Below are 19304 nucleotides of genomic sequence, written 5' to 3'. Positions count from 1 at the left end.
ACCCAGTCTTGAGAGGTAACCCAGAAATCATGCCTCCCGAGAGCTGCGGGCTGCGCTGGACTCCGCCTCTGCTCATGCTCACAGCGGGATGTACGGCACAAGTTGCAAGGACCACTTCTCATCCCTCTGCTTCTGAACAACCTGAGTCTGGTTTTGCACCTGCAGTCTGCAGCGCTGACTCTGGCAGCCGCGTGGCTTTGACCATATCCAAACTGATTAGAGATGGGGGGAGAGAGAGACTGTTCTTTCTGGAAGCTCTCCAAAGCTTGGTGATTCAGAACTCATTTTGCTTTCAAGTTTTTAAAAAAATCTTGCCATGCATGATGATAAACCTCTCAACACAGACCAAGACACTGTACCCTGCAATGTGGACCTCGATCGAGTCCCACTTGAGGCCTCCCTCTCGGAGCTAAGGTCATTTTCTGGGGCTCTGTGGATAGTATCAGCCTTATCTTCTCCTTTTTTTTTTTCCTTTTTTTTGGTCATGCCTATGGTATGCGGAAGTTCCCAGGCCAGGGATTGAACCCTCACCAACAACAGCGACCCTCAGCTGCAGCAGTGGCCACACCAGCTCCTTAACCCACTGAGCCACCAGGGAGCTCCTTGTCCTGTCTTTTTCTTTCCCCCACTGGGGAATGCCACATGTCCCCAAATTAAAGGCCGAAAGGTGAGTGAGAACCAAGGTGCGTGAACGCCCCCGGCTTACACAGCCTCGTGTAAACCTTCCACGTAGCTGCATGACTCTCGACACTCCCCAGGGTCCAGATCCTGGTGGACCCAGTTCATGGTATCCTCCCGACTCGTGGCTATAGAGTTCACGGTGGAGCACCCGTCCTCCGAGGAGATGGTGGTGAAAGTGGTGAACTTCACTCTTTTCCTTTTGGAGGTAGGGGACGTGGGGGGCTCGCTCTTCTGATCCTTCCCATCCGTGAGGGTGGAGCCTGACATTTTGAACAGTTGTCCATTGATGCTCTTTTGGGAACCCGTGCTGAGAAGGTACTTACTTTCTTCAAAATCCATGCCCCTGTCGATGGCGGTGATCTGCTCCTCTTGGGAGGAGGCGAAGTTGATGTGATTCTCCAAGAGTTCGGTCCGGTGGCTCAGTCCAACCCAGTCGTGCGAGTGACTCATACCTTCCTGTTCTTCGAAGGGCACCTGTTTGTGCCTGTACTTAAAGGCAAAGGTCGCGCAGTTTATTAGGAAGACCAGAATGGCCAGGCAGAAGACACCCAACAGGGCGTACATCCCGATTTCCAAGTCGCTCAGCCCCTTGGATGCCTGCGTGGGGTCTTCCGTTTCCCCGTTGCTTCTGGTCAGGTCCACCTGGGCTGGGAAGCTGGTGAGGTCAAAGGGCATGGTTTGCAAATGGCTGTCATCATCCAAAAGGCTCTCCTGGCCCTGGTTCTTCTGGAAGGTGGACTTCTCTGTTGTGGAGGCCCTTCCTTCCATGAGGCCCATGGACGAACTGCCAAAGTACTGGCCCTCGGGACTCCCCCACTCTTGCAAGGGTTTGGGGGGTCTTCTGTCGCTGATGTTATTATCCGAGTGAACTCCTGCCCCCAAGCGTCTGCTGTCACTAGCGTTGGGGTTGGCGTTGTTTTGGCCAAATTTAACGTGGATGTTGGCGGTGCCCACAGCCAGCACGCTCTTCCGCTTGGATTTCTGGCATGATTCACAAATAACCATTTCGACCTTGACCAGAGCTCCCTGTCCTTCGGCTTCGGCAGTGATGATAGGCCACTTGAACTTGGGGTCTTGGTGGATGGAGACCACCTTCTCATCCAGGGATGTGGCCATCAGCGAGAAGTCTTTTGCATCGTAAATATCCAAGGGGGTGACAGAACCATCACTGAACTGGACCCAGCAACTGATGGCTGCCTCCTATTGAAGAGAAAGAAGTAAGTTCATCAAAATGGGTTAAAAGGTTACAAAGTCTCAGTAAAGTAAGCACTCTGCAGCAAAATTAATACTGCAAGAACAAAGGAAAATGGTTTAAGCAGTGTAGAAATAAGAGATAAGAAGTACTAAGGGAGGGAGCTCCCCCTGTGGTGCAGTGGGTTAAGAATCCAGCTGCAGTGACTTGGGTTGCTGCGGAGGCACGGGTTTGATCCCCAGCATGGTGCAGTGGGTTAAAGGATCTGGTGTTGCCATAGCTGTGGCACAATTGCAGCTGTGGCTCAGATTCAGCCCCTGGACTGGGAACTTCCATATGCTGCAGGTGCGGCCATAAAATTTTTTAAAAATTAAAAAAAAAAAAAGTAACAAGGGGAAAAAAACCAAGGGAGTTCCCTGGTGGCTCAGTAGGTTAAACATCCAGCATTGTCACTGCTGTGCCTTGGGTCATTGCAATGGTGCAAGTTCTATCCCTGGCCTGGGAAAATCCTCATGCCAGGAGCTTAGCTAAAAAAAAAAAAAAAAAAGTGCTAAGGGTACGAAAGAAAAATTAAGTCTTGTAAAGAAGCCAAAGAAAACTACAACTACAACAGTAAAATGACAATGACAAATCAGGACCAGGAATAAAAACCCCTTAATAACATTTGCTTTCTTTCCTGAGGTGTTGAAAAAAGATGGGTTCTTTCCGTGGTGCAAGATCTACTTCTGCACAGTAATAAATTGCACATCAAAGGAGATTTACTGGTTAGTGGGATCATTTACAAGTGTTACACGTCTAAATGAAAGCTATTTATTACATTATTTTTAAGTTGCTTTAATACCAAGCTCCCTGTATTATTCACAACACCGATTAAGGTCCCTTGTTTAGGCAAGGGTGCCCCAGAGGAGCTGTCAGCTGTGGTTGTGTTGGCCCTGCCACATCTGCATCTGGGAACAGGTTTGTGTTGGCTTGAGACACGGTCTTGGCTTGGAGGCCAGGAATAAAACCACCCAGCCAGAGGGAGGAAGCTCATCGCTGGGAAAATCTTTGTCTCTCCATCCCCTTTTTAACACATTGGGGGAAACTGGGAGACCAAAGAGTGGCCAGGGCCAGGGTTGTGTACATTTCAATATCTTGTCTTTTTTGTTGCTTTCTTTTCTTTTCTCTTTTCTTTCCTTTTCCCTTCCTTTTTCTTTCCTTTCCTTTTTTCTTTTCTTTTCTCTCCCTTCCTCCCTCTTTCTTTCCTTCCTTCCTTTTTCTCTTTTCTTTTTCCTTCATTCCTTCCTCTTTCTTCCTTTCTTTCCTTTTTTCTTTTCTTTTCCTTCCCTTTCTTTCTTTCTTTCTTTCTTCTTTCTTTCTTTCTTTTCTTTCTTTCTTTCTTTCTTTCTTTCTTCCTTCCTTCCTTCCTTCCTTTCCTTTCTTTCCTTCCTTCCTTCCTTCTTTCCTTCCTTTCTTTCTTTTCTTTCCTTCCTTCCTTTTCTTTTCTCCTTTCTTTTTCCTCCCTTCCTTCCCCACTCTCTCTCTTGCTTTCTTCCTTCTTTTCTTTTCTTGGCTGCACCTGTGGTTTATGAAAGTTTCTGGGCCAGGGGCCAAATCAGAATTGCAGCTGCTAGCCTCCACCACAGTCACAAACAGCAATGTCAGATCCAAGCTGCATCTGTGACCTACTCCACAGCTTGTGGCAATACCAGATCCTTAACCCACTAAGCAAGGCCGGGGATTAACCTGCATCCTCATGGAGACAATGTTGGGTTCTGAACCTGCTGAGCCACAATAGGAACGCCTCAAATGCTTTCTAATGCAAACCTTTGTATCAAAGACCATAGTAAAGGGGCAAAGGATTAGGTGACAGCTAGCAGGGGTGCATCTGGCGTTGGGTATGGGCTGGGAAAGTGGCAAGCCTCCATGTGTCTTCTGGCTTGAATGTAGTTGCAGCCTCAGCAGGTGCAAGAGGGGGCCCAGATGGGCCCGAGGAGAGAGCTTCCAGGAGGGGCTCCTGACCTATAAGGGAAGCTGCCTCAAAATTCCCTACATGGGCTGCAGACCCTCCTGCAGCCCCATGGAAGGATGGTCGCATCTCGGGGGGAGTAGGAATGAAGAGCCTGAGCCTCCTATCCTTGGCGGTTAAGCTCCACATTCCTTCTACGGAACAATGTTTATCCACTTCTGATGATGGAGGAGAGGAGAGAACATTTGGAGAGTGTCCTTCAGACAGTGCCCATTGTATCAACACACAAGCACTCACAATGACATGTACATATACACACCACACACGTACACACAACACACGTACATAACACAAACATACACACAATTCCACACGCACTCTTTCAGCACATGCTGGATTCAAATAAAGAGAAAAATGTCACACCTGGTGTGTGACGCCCCCCATGTGTGACCTTACTGATGTGTGACCTCACTTAATGTGCGACCTCACCTGATGTGACCCACCTGATGTGTGACCTTCACCTAATTTGTCACCCACCTGATGTCACCCACCTGTTGTGTGACCCCTCCTAATACATGACCCCTTCCCTACAGTGCCCCGGGCCCCACCCCCACACCTGTTTGGGCCTTTGCAGAAGTTCCTGAGCCACTGCAGTGGCGAAGATGGCTCTGTTGCTCCCTGGGCTGAGCTGAAGGGAGAGGGACAGCCCTGTCACCAGTTGGACCCCGAGGTCTGTGATTGTCACCTTCTCGTCCAGCACAGTGATGGTCTTCTCAGCCAAGATGGCATCTGACAGAGGTGACAGGATCTGAAAGGCAGAAGTGACAGAGAGGAAAAGCCTCCTCTTTTATTCCAGAAATCCCTCCAGTGGCATAAAAGATGGCTCCATGAAAAAGAGGGAACAGAGACAGACAGACAAGCCAGAAAGAGCAAGGATGGGTCTTGCCCACTTATGCCTTCTTCTTCTTCTTTTATTTTTTAATTGTCTTTTGTCCCTTTAGGGATGCGCCCATGGCATATGGAGGTTCCCCAGGCCAGGGGTCCAATCAGAGCCACAGCTGCCAGCCCACACCAGAGCCACAGCAACGCCAGATCCAAGCCATGTCAGGGACCTACGCCACAGCTCACGGCAACGTCAGATCCTCAACCCACCAAGAAAGGCCAGGTATCAAACCCACAACCCCATAGCTCCCAGTCAGACCTGTTTCCACTGCGCCATGATGGAAACTCCTTTTTTTTTTTTTTTTTTTGTCTTTTGGGGGCAGCACCCACAGCATATGGAGGTTCCCAGGCTAGGGGTCAAATCACTACAGCCACAGCAACAAAGGATCCGAGCTGCATCTGCGACCTACACACCACAGCTCATGGCAACGCCAGATCCTTAACCTGCTGAGTGGTGCCAGGGATCGAACCTGCAACCTCGTGGTTCCCTGTCAGATTTGTTTCCGCTGTGCTACGATGGGAGCACCTTGCCTTCTTCTAAAAGATACAGCTGCTTGTGAAAATATAATACTTTTTTTTTTTTTTTGCATGCAGAAGTTCCAGGGCCAGGGATCAAACCTGAGCCACAGCAGTGACAATACTAGATCCATAACCCACTGGCCTACCAGGGAACTCTGAAAATCTAGTGCATTTTTAACTATTTAGGAAGATGAGGTTAGGAGTAGATAGATAGGGTAGCACTTGGTGCCACAGCCCCAGCCTGCAAACAAACTCCCTTACCCATCATGCACCACCTCAGTCCTTGAGGGGAAAAAAAAAATCACATTTTCCTTCATTTGAGCACCATCTGGATGATTCTTCCACAGCATGGATCATTTGTCCTATTACTTAGTGCGCCTTCTGTGTCAAACTATCTTACTTAAATAATTTCTTTTTAAAAACCTCATAGCATCAAAGAAAAATGGTTTCAGAATGCTAGCTATCTATTTCTAGATTTCTCTCTTATAACATAATCCTCAATTACCAGCTGCTCTCAAAGAAGAGTCACTTGGAGTTCCTGTCATAGCTCAGCAGTAACAAACCCGACTAGGATCCATGAGGATTCGGGTTCGATTCCTAGCCTTGTTCAGTGGGTTAAGGATCCAGCATTGCTGTGAGCTGCAGGGTAGGTTGCAGATGCAGCTCGGATCTTGCATTGCTGTGGCTATGGTGCGGGCTGGCAGCCACAGCTCCGATTTGAGGCCTAGCCTGGAAAGCTTCCATATGCTGAGGGTGTGGCCCTAAAAAAGCACAAAACGAAACGAAACGAAACAAACAAACAAACAAAAACAAAAAAGAAGAAGAGACGCTTGGCCCATGCACCACCTAAAGCATCTTTTCACCAGGAATTAGTGCTCCACACTCTGGGGAATGTGGAGCAGTGAGGTGAGGTCACATATCAGGTGACACTCAGCTGCACTTTGGAACGTCAGCTTGCGTCCCCTGATAAACTCATCAGTGAGTCCCACCACTGACGCCAGTGTCCCAAAGTCTCCTTTGTCTCCGGATGCCTGTGATGCTCTGGGGAATGAAATTCAAGTGTAATTTAGACCCTGAGGAGGAAATCCTGCTTTGGAAGAACATCTATGAAATCATCTCTCCCTCTAGCTTGCCCCTCACCCAAGTTACAGAGGGCTGATTTAGGCTCCTTCCACCCCACCCTCTGCCCATGAATCCTTAACCTTCTGGGTAAAATGGCTTTCTTGTCCTAGTTGTGGGCAATATTTGTGAAGACGTATGTCACGCTAATTTTCCCTGGACTCATTCAATTCCTTTAGCAAAGCTCCATATTTCTATCCAAAGACCCTCTTCAATTTCTAAGTCTAGTTAGGACAATTTGAATTGCATTAAGTATGAAATCGGAGTCCCTAGGAGAAAGTAGACAAGGGAATTTATAACTCAGGAAGGCTCAGTGAGAATAAAAGGGAAAAACTAAGGGTCTCAGATACCCTAATAGGACCATTTCCATGTTTCATGCAATAGGGAGCTATGCCACCCCCCTGGGCATCTATCTAGAGAAACCCATAACTCAAAAGATCCATGCACTCCAATGTTCATGGCAGCACTATTCACAGTAACCAAGACATGGAAGCAATCAAGTGGCCATCAACAGAGGAGTGGATAAAGAAGATGTGGCACATATATACAATGGAATATTACTCAGCCATAAAAAGAATGAAATAATGCCATTTGCAGCAACATGGGTGGAACTAGAGATTATCCCACCAAGTGAAGTAAGTCAGTCAGAGAAAGACAAATATATGATATCATTTATATAGAGAATCTAACAAATGATAAAATGAACTTCTTTACAAAACAGAAATATATTCACAGACATAGAGAGCAAACTTACAGTTACCAAAGGGGAAAGGGGGGAAGAGATAAATTAGGAGTTTGGGATTAACATATACATACAACTATGTATAAAATAGATAACCACAAGGTCCTACTATATAGCACAAGGAACTTGGAATTTTTTAGTAACCTCTAAGGGAAAGAATCTGAAAAAAGTACTTATATTTATATAAATAATTATATAATTATATGTATAATTATATATTGCATAGATAATATTCAGTTAATATTATATATATATATATTCAGTTAATTATATAACTGAATTACTTTGCTGTACACCTGAAATTAACACAACATTGTCTATCAACTAGATTTCATAAAAATTTTTTATAAATGGCTATTGTTCTAAGTGGTGACAAACAGCTGGTTCTCATCTGGGTGGAGATGAGGCAAGGATACAGAAAGTCTTTGCCACCGTGGTGGGGGGTGGTTCCTTACCTGAAGGGTGGTCATCCCAAGCTCCTGGCCAATCAGGACTTGCCCCCCCTGCAGCTTGGCGATCCGGGGCTCCTCCACCTGCATGAAGTCATTTACCAGCTCCGTGATGTCCACCTGCCAGTCCGAGCCCAGCAGGTGGGCCAGGTGTGCCCCAGGCTCAGCCGCCTCGGCCACAAACTGAGTCAAGACTCGCACCATGGCATGCTGGTACTGAAGAGTGCAGCCCCGGCCCCTTCTCTCGTCTTCGTCCTCTTCCTCACTGTCCCGAGCTGGCCTGTCAAAGGGTCGGTTCAGTTTACCAGATGCTGATTTGAGGGGTCAGTAGTCAAGGGTGAAGCATGGGAGGGGCTGCAAAGGGTGAGTGGGCATGACCCCCGCCTTCAGAGAGTCCACAGCCCCAGGCGGGCTCAGACAGACATGCAGGGGTCATGCTGAGAATCTCTGACCACTGGTATGGCCTGAGTACTGACCAGTCCGAAGGGACTGGCTTGGTCAGCAAAGCTCTCAGATGTCCCCAACGATCCCCACCTCCAGATTCAATTTGCAAAATTCCTTCTTTTTGCATGTGAGCTGGACCTAGGAAGTTTCTTCCAATGAACGATCACGGCAAAAGTGACAGGATGCCGCTTTCAAGATTTGGTTTTCAAAGACTGTGACTTCTGTCTTGGTCAGCACTCTTTTCTTGGTTCTTCTCTCTTGCTTGCCAGTGATGAAGCCAGCGGCCACATGGTGGGTGGCCCCATGGGGACATCCTATGGCTGGAAACTAGGCCGCCTCTGGCCAACAGCCAACGTGGAACTGGAGCCCTCAGCTCAACAGCCAATGAGGAAATGCAGCTCTCAGCTCACTAGCCACTGAGAACTGGGGCCCTCACCTCAACAGCCAATTAGGAAGTGGGGCGCTAATCTCCACAGCCCGTGAGGAGCTGAGGCCCGATAACATCCACTTGAACTTGGATGCAAATCCTTCCCCACCTGAGCTTGGAGGTAAGACCCCTGCTCCAGCTGACAACTGGATTGCAGCCTGTGAGAAGCCCAGCTAATCCTTGCCTGGATTCCAGATCTAGAGAAACTGTGAGATAACACATGCTATTCTTTTAAGCCCCTTGATTTGGTGATAAGCCATTAAATTATGTAGCAATAGATAATTAATATAATTGGGCTATGGATGACTAGTAGAGCCTATAAACCAGGGCACAAAGGAGGCGAGTGTTTAACTCAAGGTAAGCCTCTAAGTAATAGTAAGTGTAGAAAGGGCAAGGATGATTTGACCAGGAGGCAGATGTTAGTTTCTCCCCACATCTGAAGAGTTAGGTGCTGTTGGCCCTTCCCAGCAGCACCACTGTTTCCATCAGAACAGTGGCTCCCCTGTCAAACTCACTCTGTTTCCATGATCTTTCCCTGGAAGAAACTTCCTAGGTCCAGCTCATATGCAGAAGAGAAGGGATTTTGCAAAGTGAATCTGGAGGTGGGGATCGTTGGGGACATCTGAGAGCTTTGCTGACCAAGCCAGTCCCTTCGGACTGGTCGGTACTCAGGCCATACCAGTGATCAGAGATTCTCAGCATGACATCCCTGCCGTAGCCCAGCTGAGCAGCACCTAGGATGTCCAAGATCAGATGCAGCCAATTCTTGGCTGAGTCTTTTCCTGCAACTGCCTACCCTCTTAAATCCATTCTCCCAACCCAACACCCGAAACCCCAGTGGTTCAGAAAAGGGTCATCACTGAAACCATCTTCCAGCTGGACAGGGGATCTTAACCTTCATTCCTGAAGCCACACCCTCTCCCAGGGGTCACAAGAACTAAAAGAGGTGGGTTGCAAGGGAAGGAATGTAAAAGTTATCCTTCAGATGGGTACCAATTCTCTAGTACCTGCCGAGCACCCAGACCCCAGGACTAGTTCCTTGTCTAATGCTGCCCATGCTCATTTTTGACTTTTTATGGGTGACTTGGATACGATTCCTTAAGCAGGGGTTTCTCTGAGATGACGAAGTCTCTGGACAAAGAGTCCGAGCTCTTACAACTCTGTACCTGATGCCCATTTATTTGCCTGATGTGGATGGTGGGGACTTGTCACTCCATCAAACACTGTCAGAGTGATGTGCCAGGCACACAGGTGCAGAGCTTCAGGTTTCATCTCCCCAAGGGAAGGCGATCTCTGAGCTCCTGGGCAGGGGGCACAGAAAGACTGCCCAGATCAGGCAGCATCTGTTCAGATGTCTCTCTGGTGGACTTCTGTGCCCTTCCAGAATCAATCCTCCCCTCTCCTGGTATTGATCCACTGGTTCAGACAGGGTTGACCTCTTTCTCTAGCTCTTCTGGCTCCAGCCAGGAACTGTGGCTGAAGCCTAGCCAGCCAATCAGTGTATTCTATCTCCTCCCCCGCCACCACTTGCCCTGCTTCCCCCTCCCCTCCCCCCTCCTTCCCTCCCTCCTTCTCACCCTCCTCCTCCCCCTCATCTTCTTCCTCCCCTCCCTCTGTCCTCCTCCCTTCTTCCTCCACCCTCCTCCTCCTCCTCTCCCCTACCCCCTTCTCTTCCTCCTCTTTCCCTCCTCTCCCTCTCCCCACTCCCTCCACCTCCCCTCCAGTGATTAGATCAGGGATAGGCACACAACCCAAATGAGGATAAGCCAGGACTCTTGCAGGAATTACTGGGGAAGAGAGGATGAACTTCTGCAGTCACAGAGAAGACAGAGAGAAAGTCCGGAACCTCATGAGAAGACGCCTGATGCAAACTGGAGCTGAGAGGGGGAAAGAGAGATGCTGAATCCCTGGAACCAGCCATGCCTGAAGTTAGCTACCCTGTGCATTTCCACCTTTAGCCCAAGCGCGCTTGACTTGGGTTTCTGCTATGAGCCTTGACCAACACACCCACCTCTTGTTGGAGATGATGGGGACCCTCCAGCCCTTGATCTGGTTGAGCTCCGTGTCCGAGACCTCGATCTGCAGGGGCAGCCGAGGCACCCACACCGTCATCTCCAGAGGACTGCTTAGGTGCTGGTAGGTGAAGTGAACCATCGCGTTCACCTTGCCTTTCATTTCTTTCCCATTGACGAAGACATAGTCACATCTGTCAGAAACCTGAGAGGAAGAGAGACAGGGGTGGGGGGATGCCTGAGTTTTTATCATATCCCAAAAGAAAAGCAGAGGAGGAAAGGGAAGTGTCGTGGCTTTTTGGGGGTCCTAATGTAGACATTTTTTTTTCTTTTTAGGGCCTCACATGCAGCATATGAAGTTCCCAGGCTAGGAGTTGAATTGGAGCTGCAGCCACCAGCCTACATTACAGCTACAGCAACACCAGATCCTAAACTCACTGAGCAAGGCCAGGGATCAAATCCGAATCCTCATGGATACTAGTTTGGTTTTTAACACACTGAGTCACAAGGGGAACTCCTGGTTTTTGCTTTCTGATGACATTTTGGGAGACATGTTTCTACAATATTTTCTTAGCTTCTCTGTTTCTATTTTCTATGCTAAAAACTCCATCTTGTTCTGCTTTGCTTTACCCCATATTCCTGCTTGAAAAACAGTGGCAGTGCTGGTAAATGACTGAAGCTTAAGAACAAAGACCAAAGGCATAAGTTATTCATGTGGTCAGCTGAATGAGGACATAATGCATTGGTCTAGGCATGCCGGACCTGGTCTAGGCATGCCAGACCTGAGTAGATTGGCAAGCCCTTTGCATAGCATGATCTGTCCTGTTAAAATAAGAGAAGGAGGAACCTCGAGGCCCCAAGTGGTTTATGAGGGGTCGTTAGCAGAACATGCATCAGCAAGGAGAACGAGGCGCAAACCTAGGCACGCAGAGTTGCCACAGATAGGCATGCTGATTGCAGAAGCACAATGATGATTCTCTAGATGCTATGCGTAGATGCACAGATAGCTGACGCCAAGCTTCCTCAATACTAATGACTGTTAAATGCCTAAAGGTCAGAATAAAAGCTTAACCAGATACTGGCTATATGACTTTTAAAATAATAATAGTAATAATAAAAAACTATACCCTGCACCTATAGCTTCCTCCTCACTTGACCTAATCCCAAAGAGCACAATAAAAGCAATGTGGTTTCTTGAGGTGGGGCTCTTGGTCCCTGAGACCTTAAGTTCCCCGGTTCCCACCTTTAATTAAGATAAATGTCTCTGTGTCTTGTTTTATGTTAACTTTTTTCTTAAGTTTCACAGCATCCATTCTTCAGCCCTCACCTGCTGAGCTGGTCTCGGCAACAACAAATGCCGAGGAGCCCCCACTGCCACTGCTCTTGGGATCTCTGCCTGGCTGGGTGCACTCATCCCCACTTACTGCAGGTGCTTTGCTGACAATTTATACTGTACCTCTTCTGGAGGACCACCCCTAGGTGATGGAGCTGTACCTGCAGTTACTGGGTGCTAGGTACCACCCACCCTCCCCCTCTGCGCTGTGATGAGTTCTGGTTTGCCTCGAGAAGGGGTGAACTGTGTGTAGAGTTCACCACCCAGCGCTCCTCCGGGGATCAGCCAAGCTTCAACTTCATCTGAAAGGGTCCTGCCTCATCTTCTCCCCGCTTCCTGCATCCTGCTTCCCTCACTCCCAACAGATGTCTCCTGAGAAAGTCCTCAGTGAACCATGTGCTGACACCCTCCCATCTCCACTGTGTGGGCAGATACTGAGCTTCGTTCCTCATGGTTCCTCGGAACTTCTCCATGGGATTCTCCCCGCCTGCCCGCTGCCATGGCAACCAGCTCAATAGCACCTCCCAGTGGTTTCTCTTCCATTCAGCTATCCTGTCCTGCCTCCCACGCCCTCCCTCTGCTTCCTGGCATCACTTCCCAGTTACACCAGCTGCCCTCAAGTCCATGTATCAGGCTTTGCTTTCCAGAGAATCCAGACACATTAACCCAGGCACCTGTTAGCTCATTCCATCCTCAGAGCAACCCAAGGATTGAGCATTCCCGTTAACCTCATATTCCAAATGAGGAAACTGAGCATCCAGGAGCTTGTCTATGGTGCCCCCGCCCAGGCCGGACCAGCCATGGTTCGGCCCTGGGGTCTGGCTCCGGAATCTACATTCTCAATTAGTGCCTGTGTATGAGACTGCTCCTCTCTACTGACGTTTGAGAAGAGCCAAGATCAAAGCAAGGACCTTGTTGCCTTGCCTCTGGTTCCTGGCTCTCCAGCAGAGCTCGTGCTCATCCTCAACAAGAATGGGGGCAAAGGGAGTTTCTGTTGTGGCTCAGCGGGTTAAGAACCTGACTAGGAGCCATAAGGATGTGGGTTGGATCCCTGGCCTTGCTCCATAGGTTAAAGGATCTGGTGTTGCCATGAGCTGTGGTATAGGTCAAAGATGTGGCTCAGATCTGGCATTGTTGTGGCTGTGGTGTAGGACAGCAGCCGCAGCTCTGATTCAACCCCTACCTGGGAACTTCCATATGCTGCAGGTGCAGCCCTAAAAAGAAGGAAAAAAAAAAAGAATGGGGCAAATCCTTGGGGTTGTGTAGTCAAAAGAATGATGGTCCCTAAAGGGATCAGGTCCTAATCCCTGGAACTGGTACTGTTATCTTATTTGGGCCCCCAAAGGACTTTGAAGGTAAGATTAAGACTCTTGGGGTGGACAGATTATTTTAGATTATTCGGGTGGGCCCTGAATGCGAGCCGAATGTCCTTATGGGAGAGAAGCACAGGGAGATTCAAGTGCCATGGCAGAGGATGGCTATGTGTCACCAAGGCAGGATGACACGTTCCAGGGTTTGAGGATGGAGGGAGGGGACAAGGACCCCAGGGCACGCATCTCTAAGAGCCAGAAGAGGCAGGAGCATTCTCTCCTAGAGCCTCAGGAGGAAGTGAGGCGCACTGCCACCCTGTGAAACTGATGTTGGACTTCTAGCCTCTGGAACCGTGGGAAAATGAAGTGTGGTTTCAAGCTACCACATCTGTGGTCCTTACTCCCAGCAGCCACCAGGGGGGCGCAGAGAGGTGGAGGAGGATGGACACAGAGGCTGTGAGGGTGCCCTCCTTGTTCTGGGGCCTGGCTGGTTGAACTCAGAGTGGGGGGTAGGCAGGCGCGAGCTGCTGGGTTTATTGAGCATCTACCTTGTGCCCGGCCGAGCAGCTGAGCATGTCACATATGTGACCCCTGTTGGTGGTCACAACAACCCAGGAGGCAGGGGCCATTGCTGTCACTTCACAGAGGATCAACCTGGGGTCTGATACATTAAGAACATTTCCCCAAGGCCAAACAGCTGCAAAGCAGCCAAGACCAGACTCAACCCATCAGCCCCCAGCTGCCTCCCTCTCTGGCACGGGCCTCACTCCTGCCCTAATGCTCTCCCGAAGTCTGTCTTTTAAAGGACACAAAACCTCCCTCCAGCACTTAGAGGGGCATGAAAAAAAGCAAGGCAGAAATTACTAGGTTGTTCGAACGTTTAAAAAAGAATTGCTGAGGCGTTCTCGCTATGGTGCAGTGGGTTAAGCATCTCACTGCATCGGCTCAGGTCGCTGTGGAGGTGCCGGGATTGCCGGCCAGGTGTAGTGGGTTAAGGTTCTGGTGTTGTCTCAGCTGTGGTGTAGGTCACATAGTCTGCACTACGGTTTGGATTCAATCCCTGGCCTGGGAACTTCAACATGCCACGGGTGTGGCCATTAAAAAAAAAGGGAGTTCCTGTTGTGGTGCAATGGAGTCAAAAGTGTCTCTGCAGTGGCAGGGATGCAGGGTGGATGCCTGGCCCGGTGCAGTGGGTTTACGGATCCAGTGTTGCTGAACTGTGGTGTAGTTTGCAGCTAAGGTTCAGATTTGATCCCTGGCCCGAGAACTTCTATACACTGTGGGGCAGCCAAAAAAAAAAAAGATTATAGGGAGTTGCTATCATGGTCCATCGGAAATGAATCTGACTAGCATCCGTGAGGACACGGGTTTGATCCCTGACCTTGTGCAGTGGGTTAAGGATCTGGCATTGCTGTGAGCTGGGATATAGGTGGGTCACAGACGTGGCTTGGATTTAACATTGCTGTGGCTGTGGCTGTGGCCAGCAGCTACAGCTCTGATTTGACTCCTAGCCTGGGAACCTCCATGTGCCATGGGGAGGCCCTAGAAAGAAAAAAAAAAAAAAGATAATCGATGACAGCCTCTTATATCTTCCTGGTGAGGCAGCAGGGGCGCAGCACACCCAGAGGGGTGCCAGGAGGGTTGGCGTCCAGTGCATTGTCAGCATCTTGGAGGGATATGCGGACATGGGTCCATGTATGAGCTGCAGGTGTCTAAGCGTCTGTCAGCAGCAGAAATACTTAAATTTGACTGCAAAGCAGGATGGAACCTGCCTGGGTGGCTTTATTATAATTTGTGTCCAGTCCTTTCTTCAGGGCTGGTGAGTCTTGAATCTTAGGCTTTTTCTTTTTTTTTTTTAAGGGCTGCACCTGTGGCACATGGACGTTTCCGGGCTAGGGGTCGAATCAGAGCTATAGCTGCCGGCCTAGCCACAGCCACAGCAATGCCAGATCTGAGCTGCAACTTCGACCTACGCCAGAGCTTGTGGCAATGCCAGGTCCTTAACCCACTGAGTGAGGCCAGGGATCAAACCCACATCCTCACAGAGACAAGGCCGGATCCTTAACCTGCTGAGCCATGATTGGAACTCTGGCTTTTTCTTTTCAAGTCTTTCAGTTCTGAATTAGGCTGAATTGTCACAGATAATCGAGAGAGAGGGAATGAAAAGGGAAATACTGATATGACTTGCTTTCAGAAAAAGAAGCTGTTTCATGATTTTTAGCTTTCTGGACCCTCTTGCCAAACAAGGCTTCCTAAAAAAGGCACCTGGTGATTGTCGTGGGCAGGCTTGCCCCCCTTACTCCTGCTGAAAGAGGCAGATGCCAGGTGTGCTAGGCATAGTGCTGAGTTTAAAACTAAGTCTTCGTGCATTTCGTTTTCTGTTTTGGAACTCTGTTTTTCTCCTCAAGGTACTAAGAAAAAGTGGGAGCTAGACACTGGTGAAAAGTGGGAGGAAGGAAAGCAGAGGGAGAGCAGGGCTTGACACCTAAGCAGTGTCATCTTAGCGGAAATACATGGAGGCAGCTGACGCCAGGGACTCGGAACAGCTCTGCTGTGTCCATTGGGCAGAGAACTGAGATGGAGATGCTGCTGTTGATGCTGCTGATGGTGGTGATAATGGTGCTGCTGCCGCTGACGCTGGTGGTGGTAGTGGCAGGGGTGATACTGGTAATGATGGTGGGGGTGGGAGTGGTGTGTGTGTGTGTGTGTGTGTGTGTGTGTGTGTGTGTGTGTGTATTTATATCAGGTGATAAGAACAGCAAGGGCATTTGCTAATGTCTAGCCCCAGTCCTGCCGTTCATGCTTTGTGAGTGGAGGCATCAACCCTGTTCGCCAACCACATCTGGTTCTTCTCTGGTGACATAGTAGGACTGTCCTTCTAGCTCACCTGTCATTGGACAAGAATTGCTGGTCTTTTTCTTTTTTTTTTCTTTTTGGCTGTGCCCATGACATGCAGAAGTTCCTAGACCAGGGATCGAACCTGCACCACAGCCATGACAACGCTGGATCTTTAGCTGCTAGTCCACCAGGGAACTCCCAGGGATTGCCTGTCTTGACAGGGAGCTGTGAGCAAGAGCGAGAGATGGCACCTCCTTGCGGGAACATTGAATTTCCTATGCGGGACCTTCCAGAGGTCCCTCTTCCCCTACCATGGGGACTGGCAATGGGGCAGGCAGTGGCTACCTGGCCAGCCTGGCCTCCTGAGTGCCTGTGACAAGCACAACCCCCCCAAAAAAGCCTCAAGGACAGGCGACATGGGTGACAGATACACCTTTCTTGTTCAAAGTCACTAACGTGTAGGATGATCCATTACCTCATGTTGATGGAGCTTATTCTGACGGCACCAACATGCACGGACATAGTCTGATTACTGCATTGATAAAAATAGAACCACAAGTCTGTTCTCTATGCCTGTGAGTCTGTTTCTGTTCTGTAGATAGGTTCATATGTGCCGTATTTTAGATTTCACATGTAAACGACACCACATGGTATTTTTCTCTGTCTGACTTACTTCACTCAGTCATCTCTAGGTCCATCCATGTTGCTGCAAATGACATTATTTCATACTTCAATAAAATAAATTTAAAAAATTAGAATGTACCGAATTCATGGATTTAGCAGGCTAGGGCCGGGTGAATAAGATATATGAGGACAGGTAAGATAATGAGGAAGATGGGAAGATCCTAATTCTTGCAAACACAAAACGAGTCCAGAATGTAAGTGGGGTCTGCAAAGGAATGGGCGGGGTGGGGGCAGAGGTCTCTGCCCTAAGCCGTCCACACACATATCATCTGTGAATGCCAGCTCTTGGAACCTCCCTGCCTCATGCTCATGACCTTAGAAATGACTAAAACTGCATACAAGCAGAATAAATAAAAGTCAAGGAAGAAAGATGCACTGCCTTGCAGGCTGTACTTTGGAAGAGGGTTGGGGTGAAGCTGGAGAAGGATTTGAGTAGAACATAAAGACTGAGGGCTCCTGAGGCAAAGACTTTGGTGATAAGTAATGGGTTTCACTGAGCCTAGGTGCAGGGGAGGTCAGGGGCATGACACCTGCCTGGGGGCACTGATGCTCCTGAATCGGGTGCTTTTGAGACTCTGGTCCCCCAGGGACCTGCGTGTTACCATTCTTAAATGGAGGGGACTCCAGCCTGGGAGACGTCAGGAGCTTGCATTGTGGGTTGTGGCTTAGCCTGGCTGCTGCAAGTTGCAGCTGCTACTGCCTTGTGAGTGCTCCTGGTCTCCTGCTGCTTCCAAATACTTTGGAGTCTGTTCAGAGGAACGCAGCAGGAGGGGAGAGGAAGCAGCAGGAGGGAGAGGAGAGGGGAGGGAGAAGGAGAAGAGAGAGAGGAGGAAGAGAGAGGAGGGAAGGGAGAGGGGAAAGGAGGGGAAGAGGAGAGGGAGGGGAGAAGAGAAGGGGAAGGAGTGGGGGAAGGAGGGGAAGAGAAGGAGGAGGTGGAGGGAAAAGAGAAGGAGAAAGGCGGGGGGAGAGGAGGGGGGAGGGGGAGGGAACTTTGGAAACTTCCCTTGGCTGGTGGGAACTGCTTCACTGGAGATTCCTGATCCCTGGAACCCATCGATGGCATCTTCTACAGAAAAAGCTTTTTTGTGGAGTTCCCGTTGTGACTCAGTGGTTAACGAATCTGACTAGGACCAGGAGGTTGCGGGGTTTGATCCCTGCCCTTGCTCAGTGGGGTTAAGGATCCGGCGTTGCCATGAGCTGTGGTGTAACGTGTAGATGAGGCTTGGATCCCGAGTTGGTGTGGCTCTGGCGTAGGCCGGTGGCTACAGCTCCGATTAGAACCCTAGCCTGGGAACCTCCATATGCCACGGGGGTGGCCCTAGAAAAGGCAAAAAGACAAAAAAAAAAAATTACACACTCCCTCAAAGAGAGGGAAGCAGAGAAATGGGACTGTCTGGGTGAGCTGACAAGACCTGTTCATTCCCTCTTGTTAAAATACAACTGACTGTACACATCTGGTAATTATTAACTACCACTTTACAGTGCTGAAGGTTTGAAGGAGGGATCTATGAAAACCCTTGAACCCCTTTTGTAATCCATTTCCAGCTGGCTGCACTGTTCCATGATGGGGATGTAGTTAATGTGTCTGCCTCCAGTGTGCATAACGCAGCACTTAGGTGAATTTAATGCCATTTCCTTCTTTTCTGTTTAAATGCTGTACGAGTTTAAATCTTATTTAAATATCACCAACATTCATGGTAAAATTTATGTTCTTCTGATACTTTCTCTTTCCTATTTTTTTCCCCCAAGAGTGAGAGCTAAGGATATTAAAATTCCATCCCCCTTCCCTTTAAATTTGGCAAAAGGAGACAGCTTGCAGGAATATTTGCATCTGATTCTCAAGCTAGGTATCACCTCCTTGAGATGAGTCTTTATCTCATCAAAAATGATACCGTTAATAATAGCGGTAATGAGAAAAGCAGCAGCTAATATTTATTGAGTGTTTGCTATATGCCATGCACTTTGCTAGCTATCATTTCATTTAATCCTCACAATAAGTCTATTAGGAATGTGCCATTACCCCAAGTTTCAGAAGAGAAAATGAGGCACGGTGTCCTATCGCCATGGCAGACATATTACACTGGGTTCATTCATTGGAAGAGAATTTACAAAGCTCATTGCACCAGGCTAATTTATTGGGAGACGACATTACCTACCTCAGTGGTATCTGTTAATATAAAATAGACACTTTTATGCCAAGAGAAAAGCAAGTTTTATAACACAGTGGAGGAGGAAGAGCCGAGGCAGGGAGCCACAGATGTGCCACAGGGGTCCTAAGGCTGATACTGAGGTTGATGGAGATGCCAGGTGTGCAGAGAGCTTAAGAGCTAACTTGAGGAATTCCTTTGTGGCTCAGCTGATTAAGGATCTGGCATTGTCACTGCTGTGACATGGGTTCAACCCCTGGCCTGGGACCTTCTATATGGCATGGGCACAGCCAAAAAAAAAAAAGCAATGAGGTCCTGCTGTATAGCAGAGAGAACTATATCCAATCTCTTGGGATAGAACATGAAAGAAGAGAATAATGATAAAAGGAATGTATATATGTATGTATGACTGGGTCACTTTGCAATACAGAAGAAATTGACACAACATAGTAAATCAACTCTACTTTAATAAAAAAAAAAAGCTGACTTGAGTATCAGTTGACTCTTTTGCGGGCTG

The 19304-nt window shown here is 48.6% G+C and overlaps 1 protein-coding gene across 1 annotated transcript; it reads right to left on the bottom strand.

The window, feature by feature from the left end:
- Positions 1–616: 616 nt before the first annotated feature.
- On the bottom strand, positions 617–10728 carry LOC125116921 (transmembrane protein 132D-like). The gene is made up of 4 exons (XM_047762630.1): positions 10475–10728; positions 7599–7872; positions 4438–4629; positions 617–1881 (listed from the first exon to the last, which is right to left on the bottom strand). The coding sequence occupies exons 1-4, from the start codon at positions 10726–10728 to the stop codon at positions 703–705; spliced, it is 1899 nt and encodes a 632-aa protein (XP_047618586.1). The 3' UTR covers positions 617–702.
- Between the last annotated feature and the right edge of the window lie 8576 nt (positions 10729–19304).

Source organism: Phacochoerus africanus, chromosome 15, assembly GCF_016906955.1.
Source record: "Phacochoerus africanus isolate WHEZ1 chromosome 15, ROS_Pafr_v1, whole genome shotgun sequence".
In the NCBI taxonomy this organism is placed as follows: Eukaryota; Metazoa; Chordata; class Mammalia; order Artiodactyla; family Suidae; genus Phacochoerus; species Phacochoerus africanus.
The sequence above is the reverse complement of the archived record's forward strand: the minus strand, read 5'-3'. Positions and strand labels throughout refer to the sequence as shown.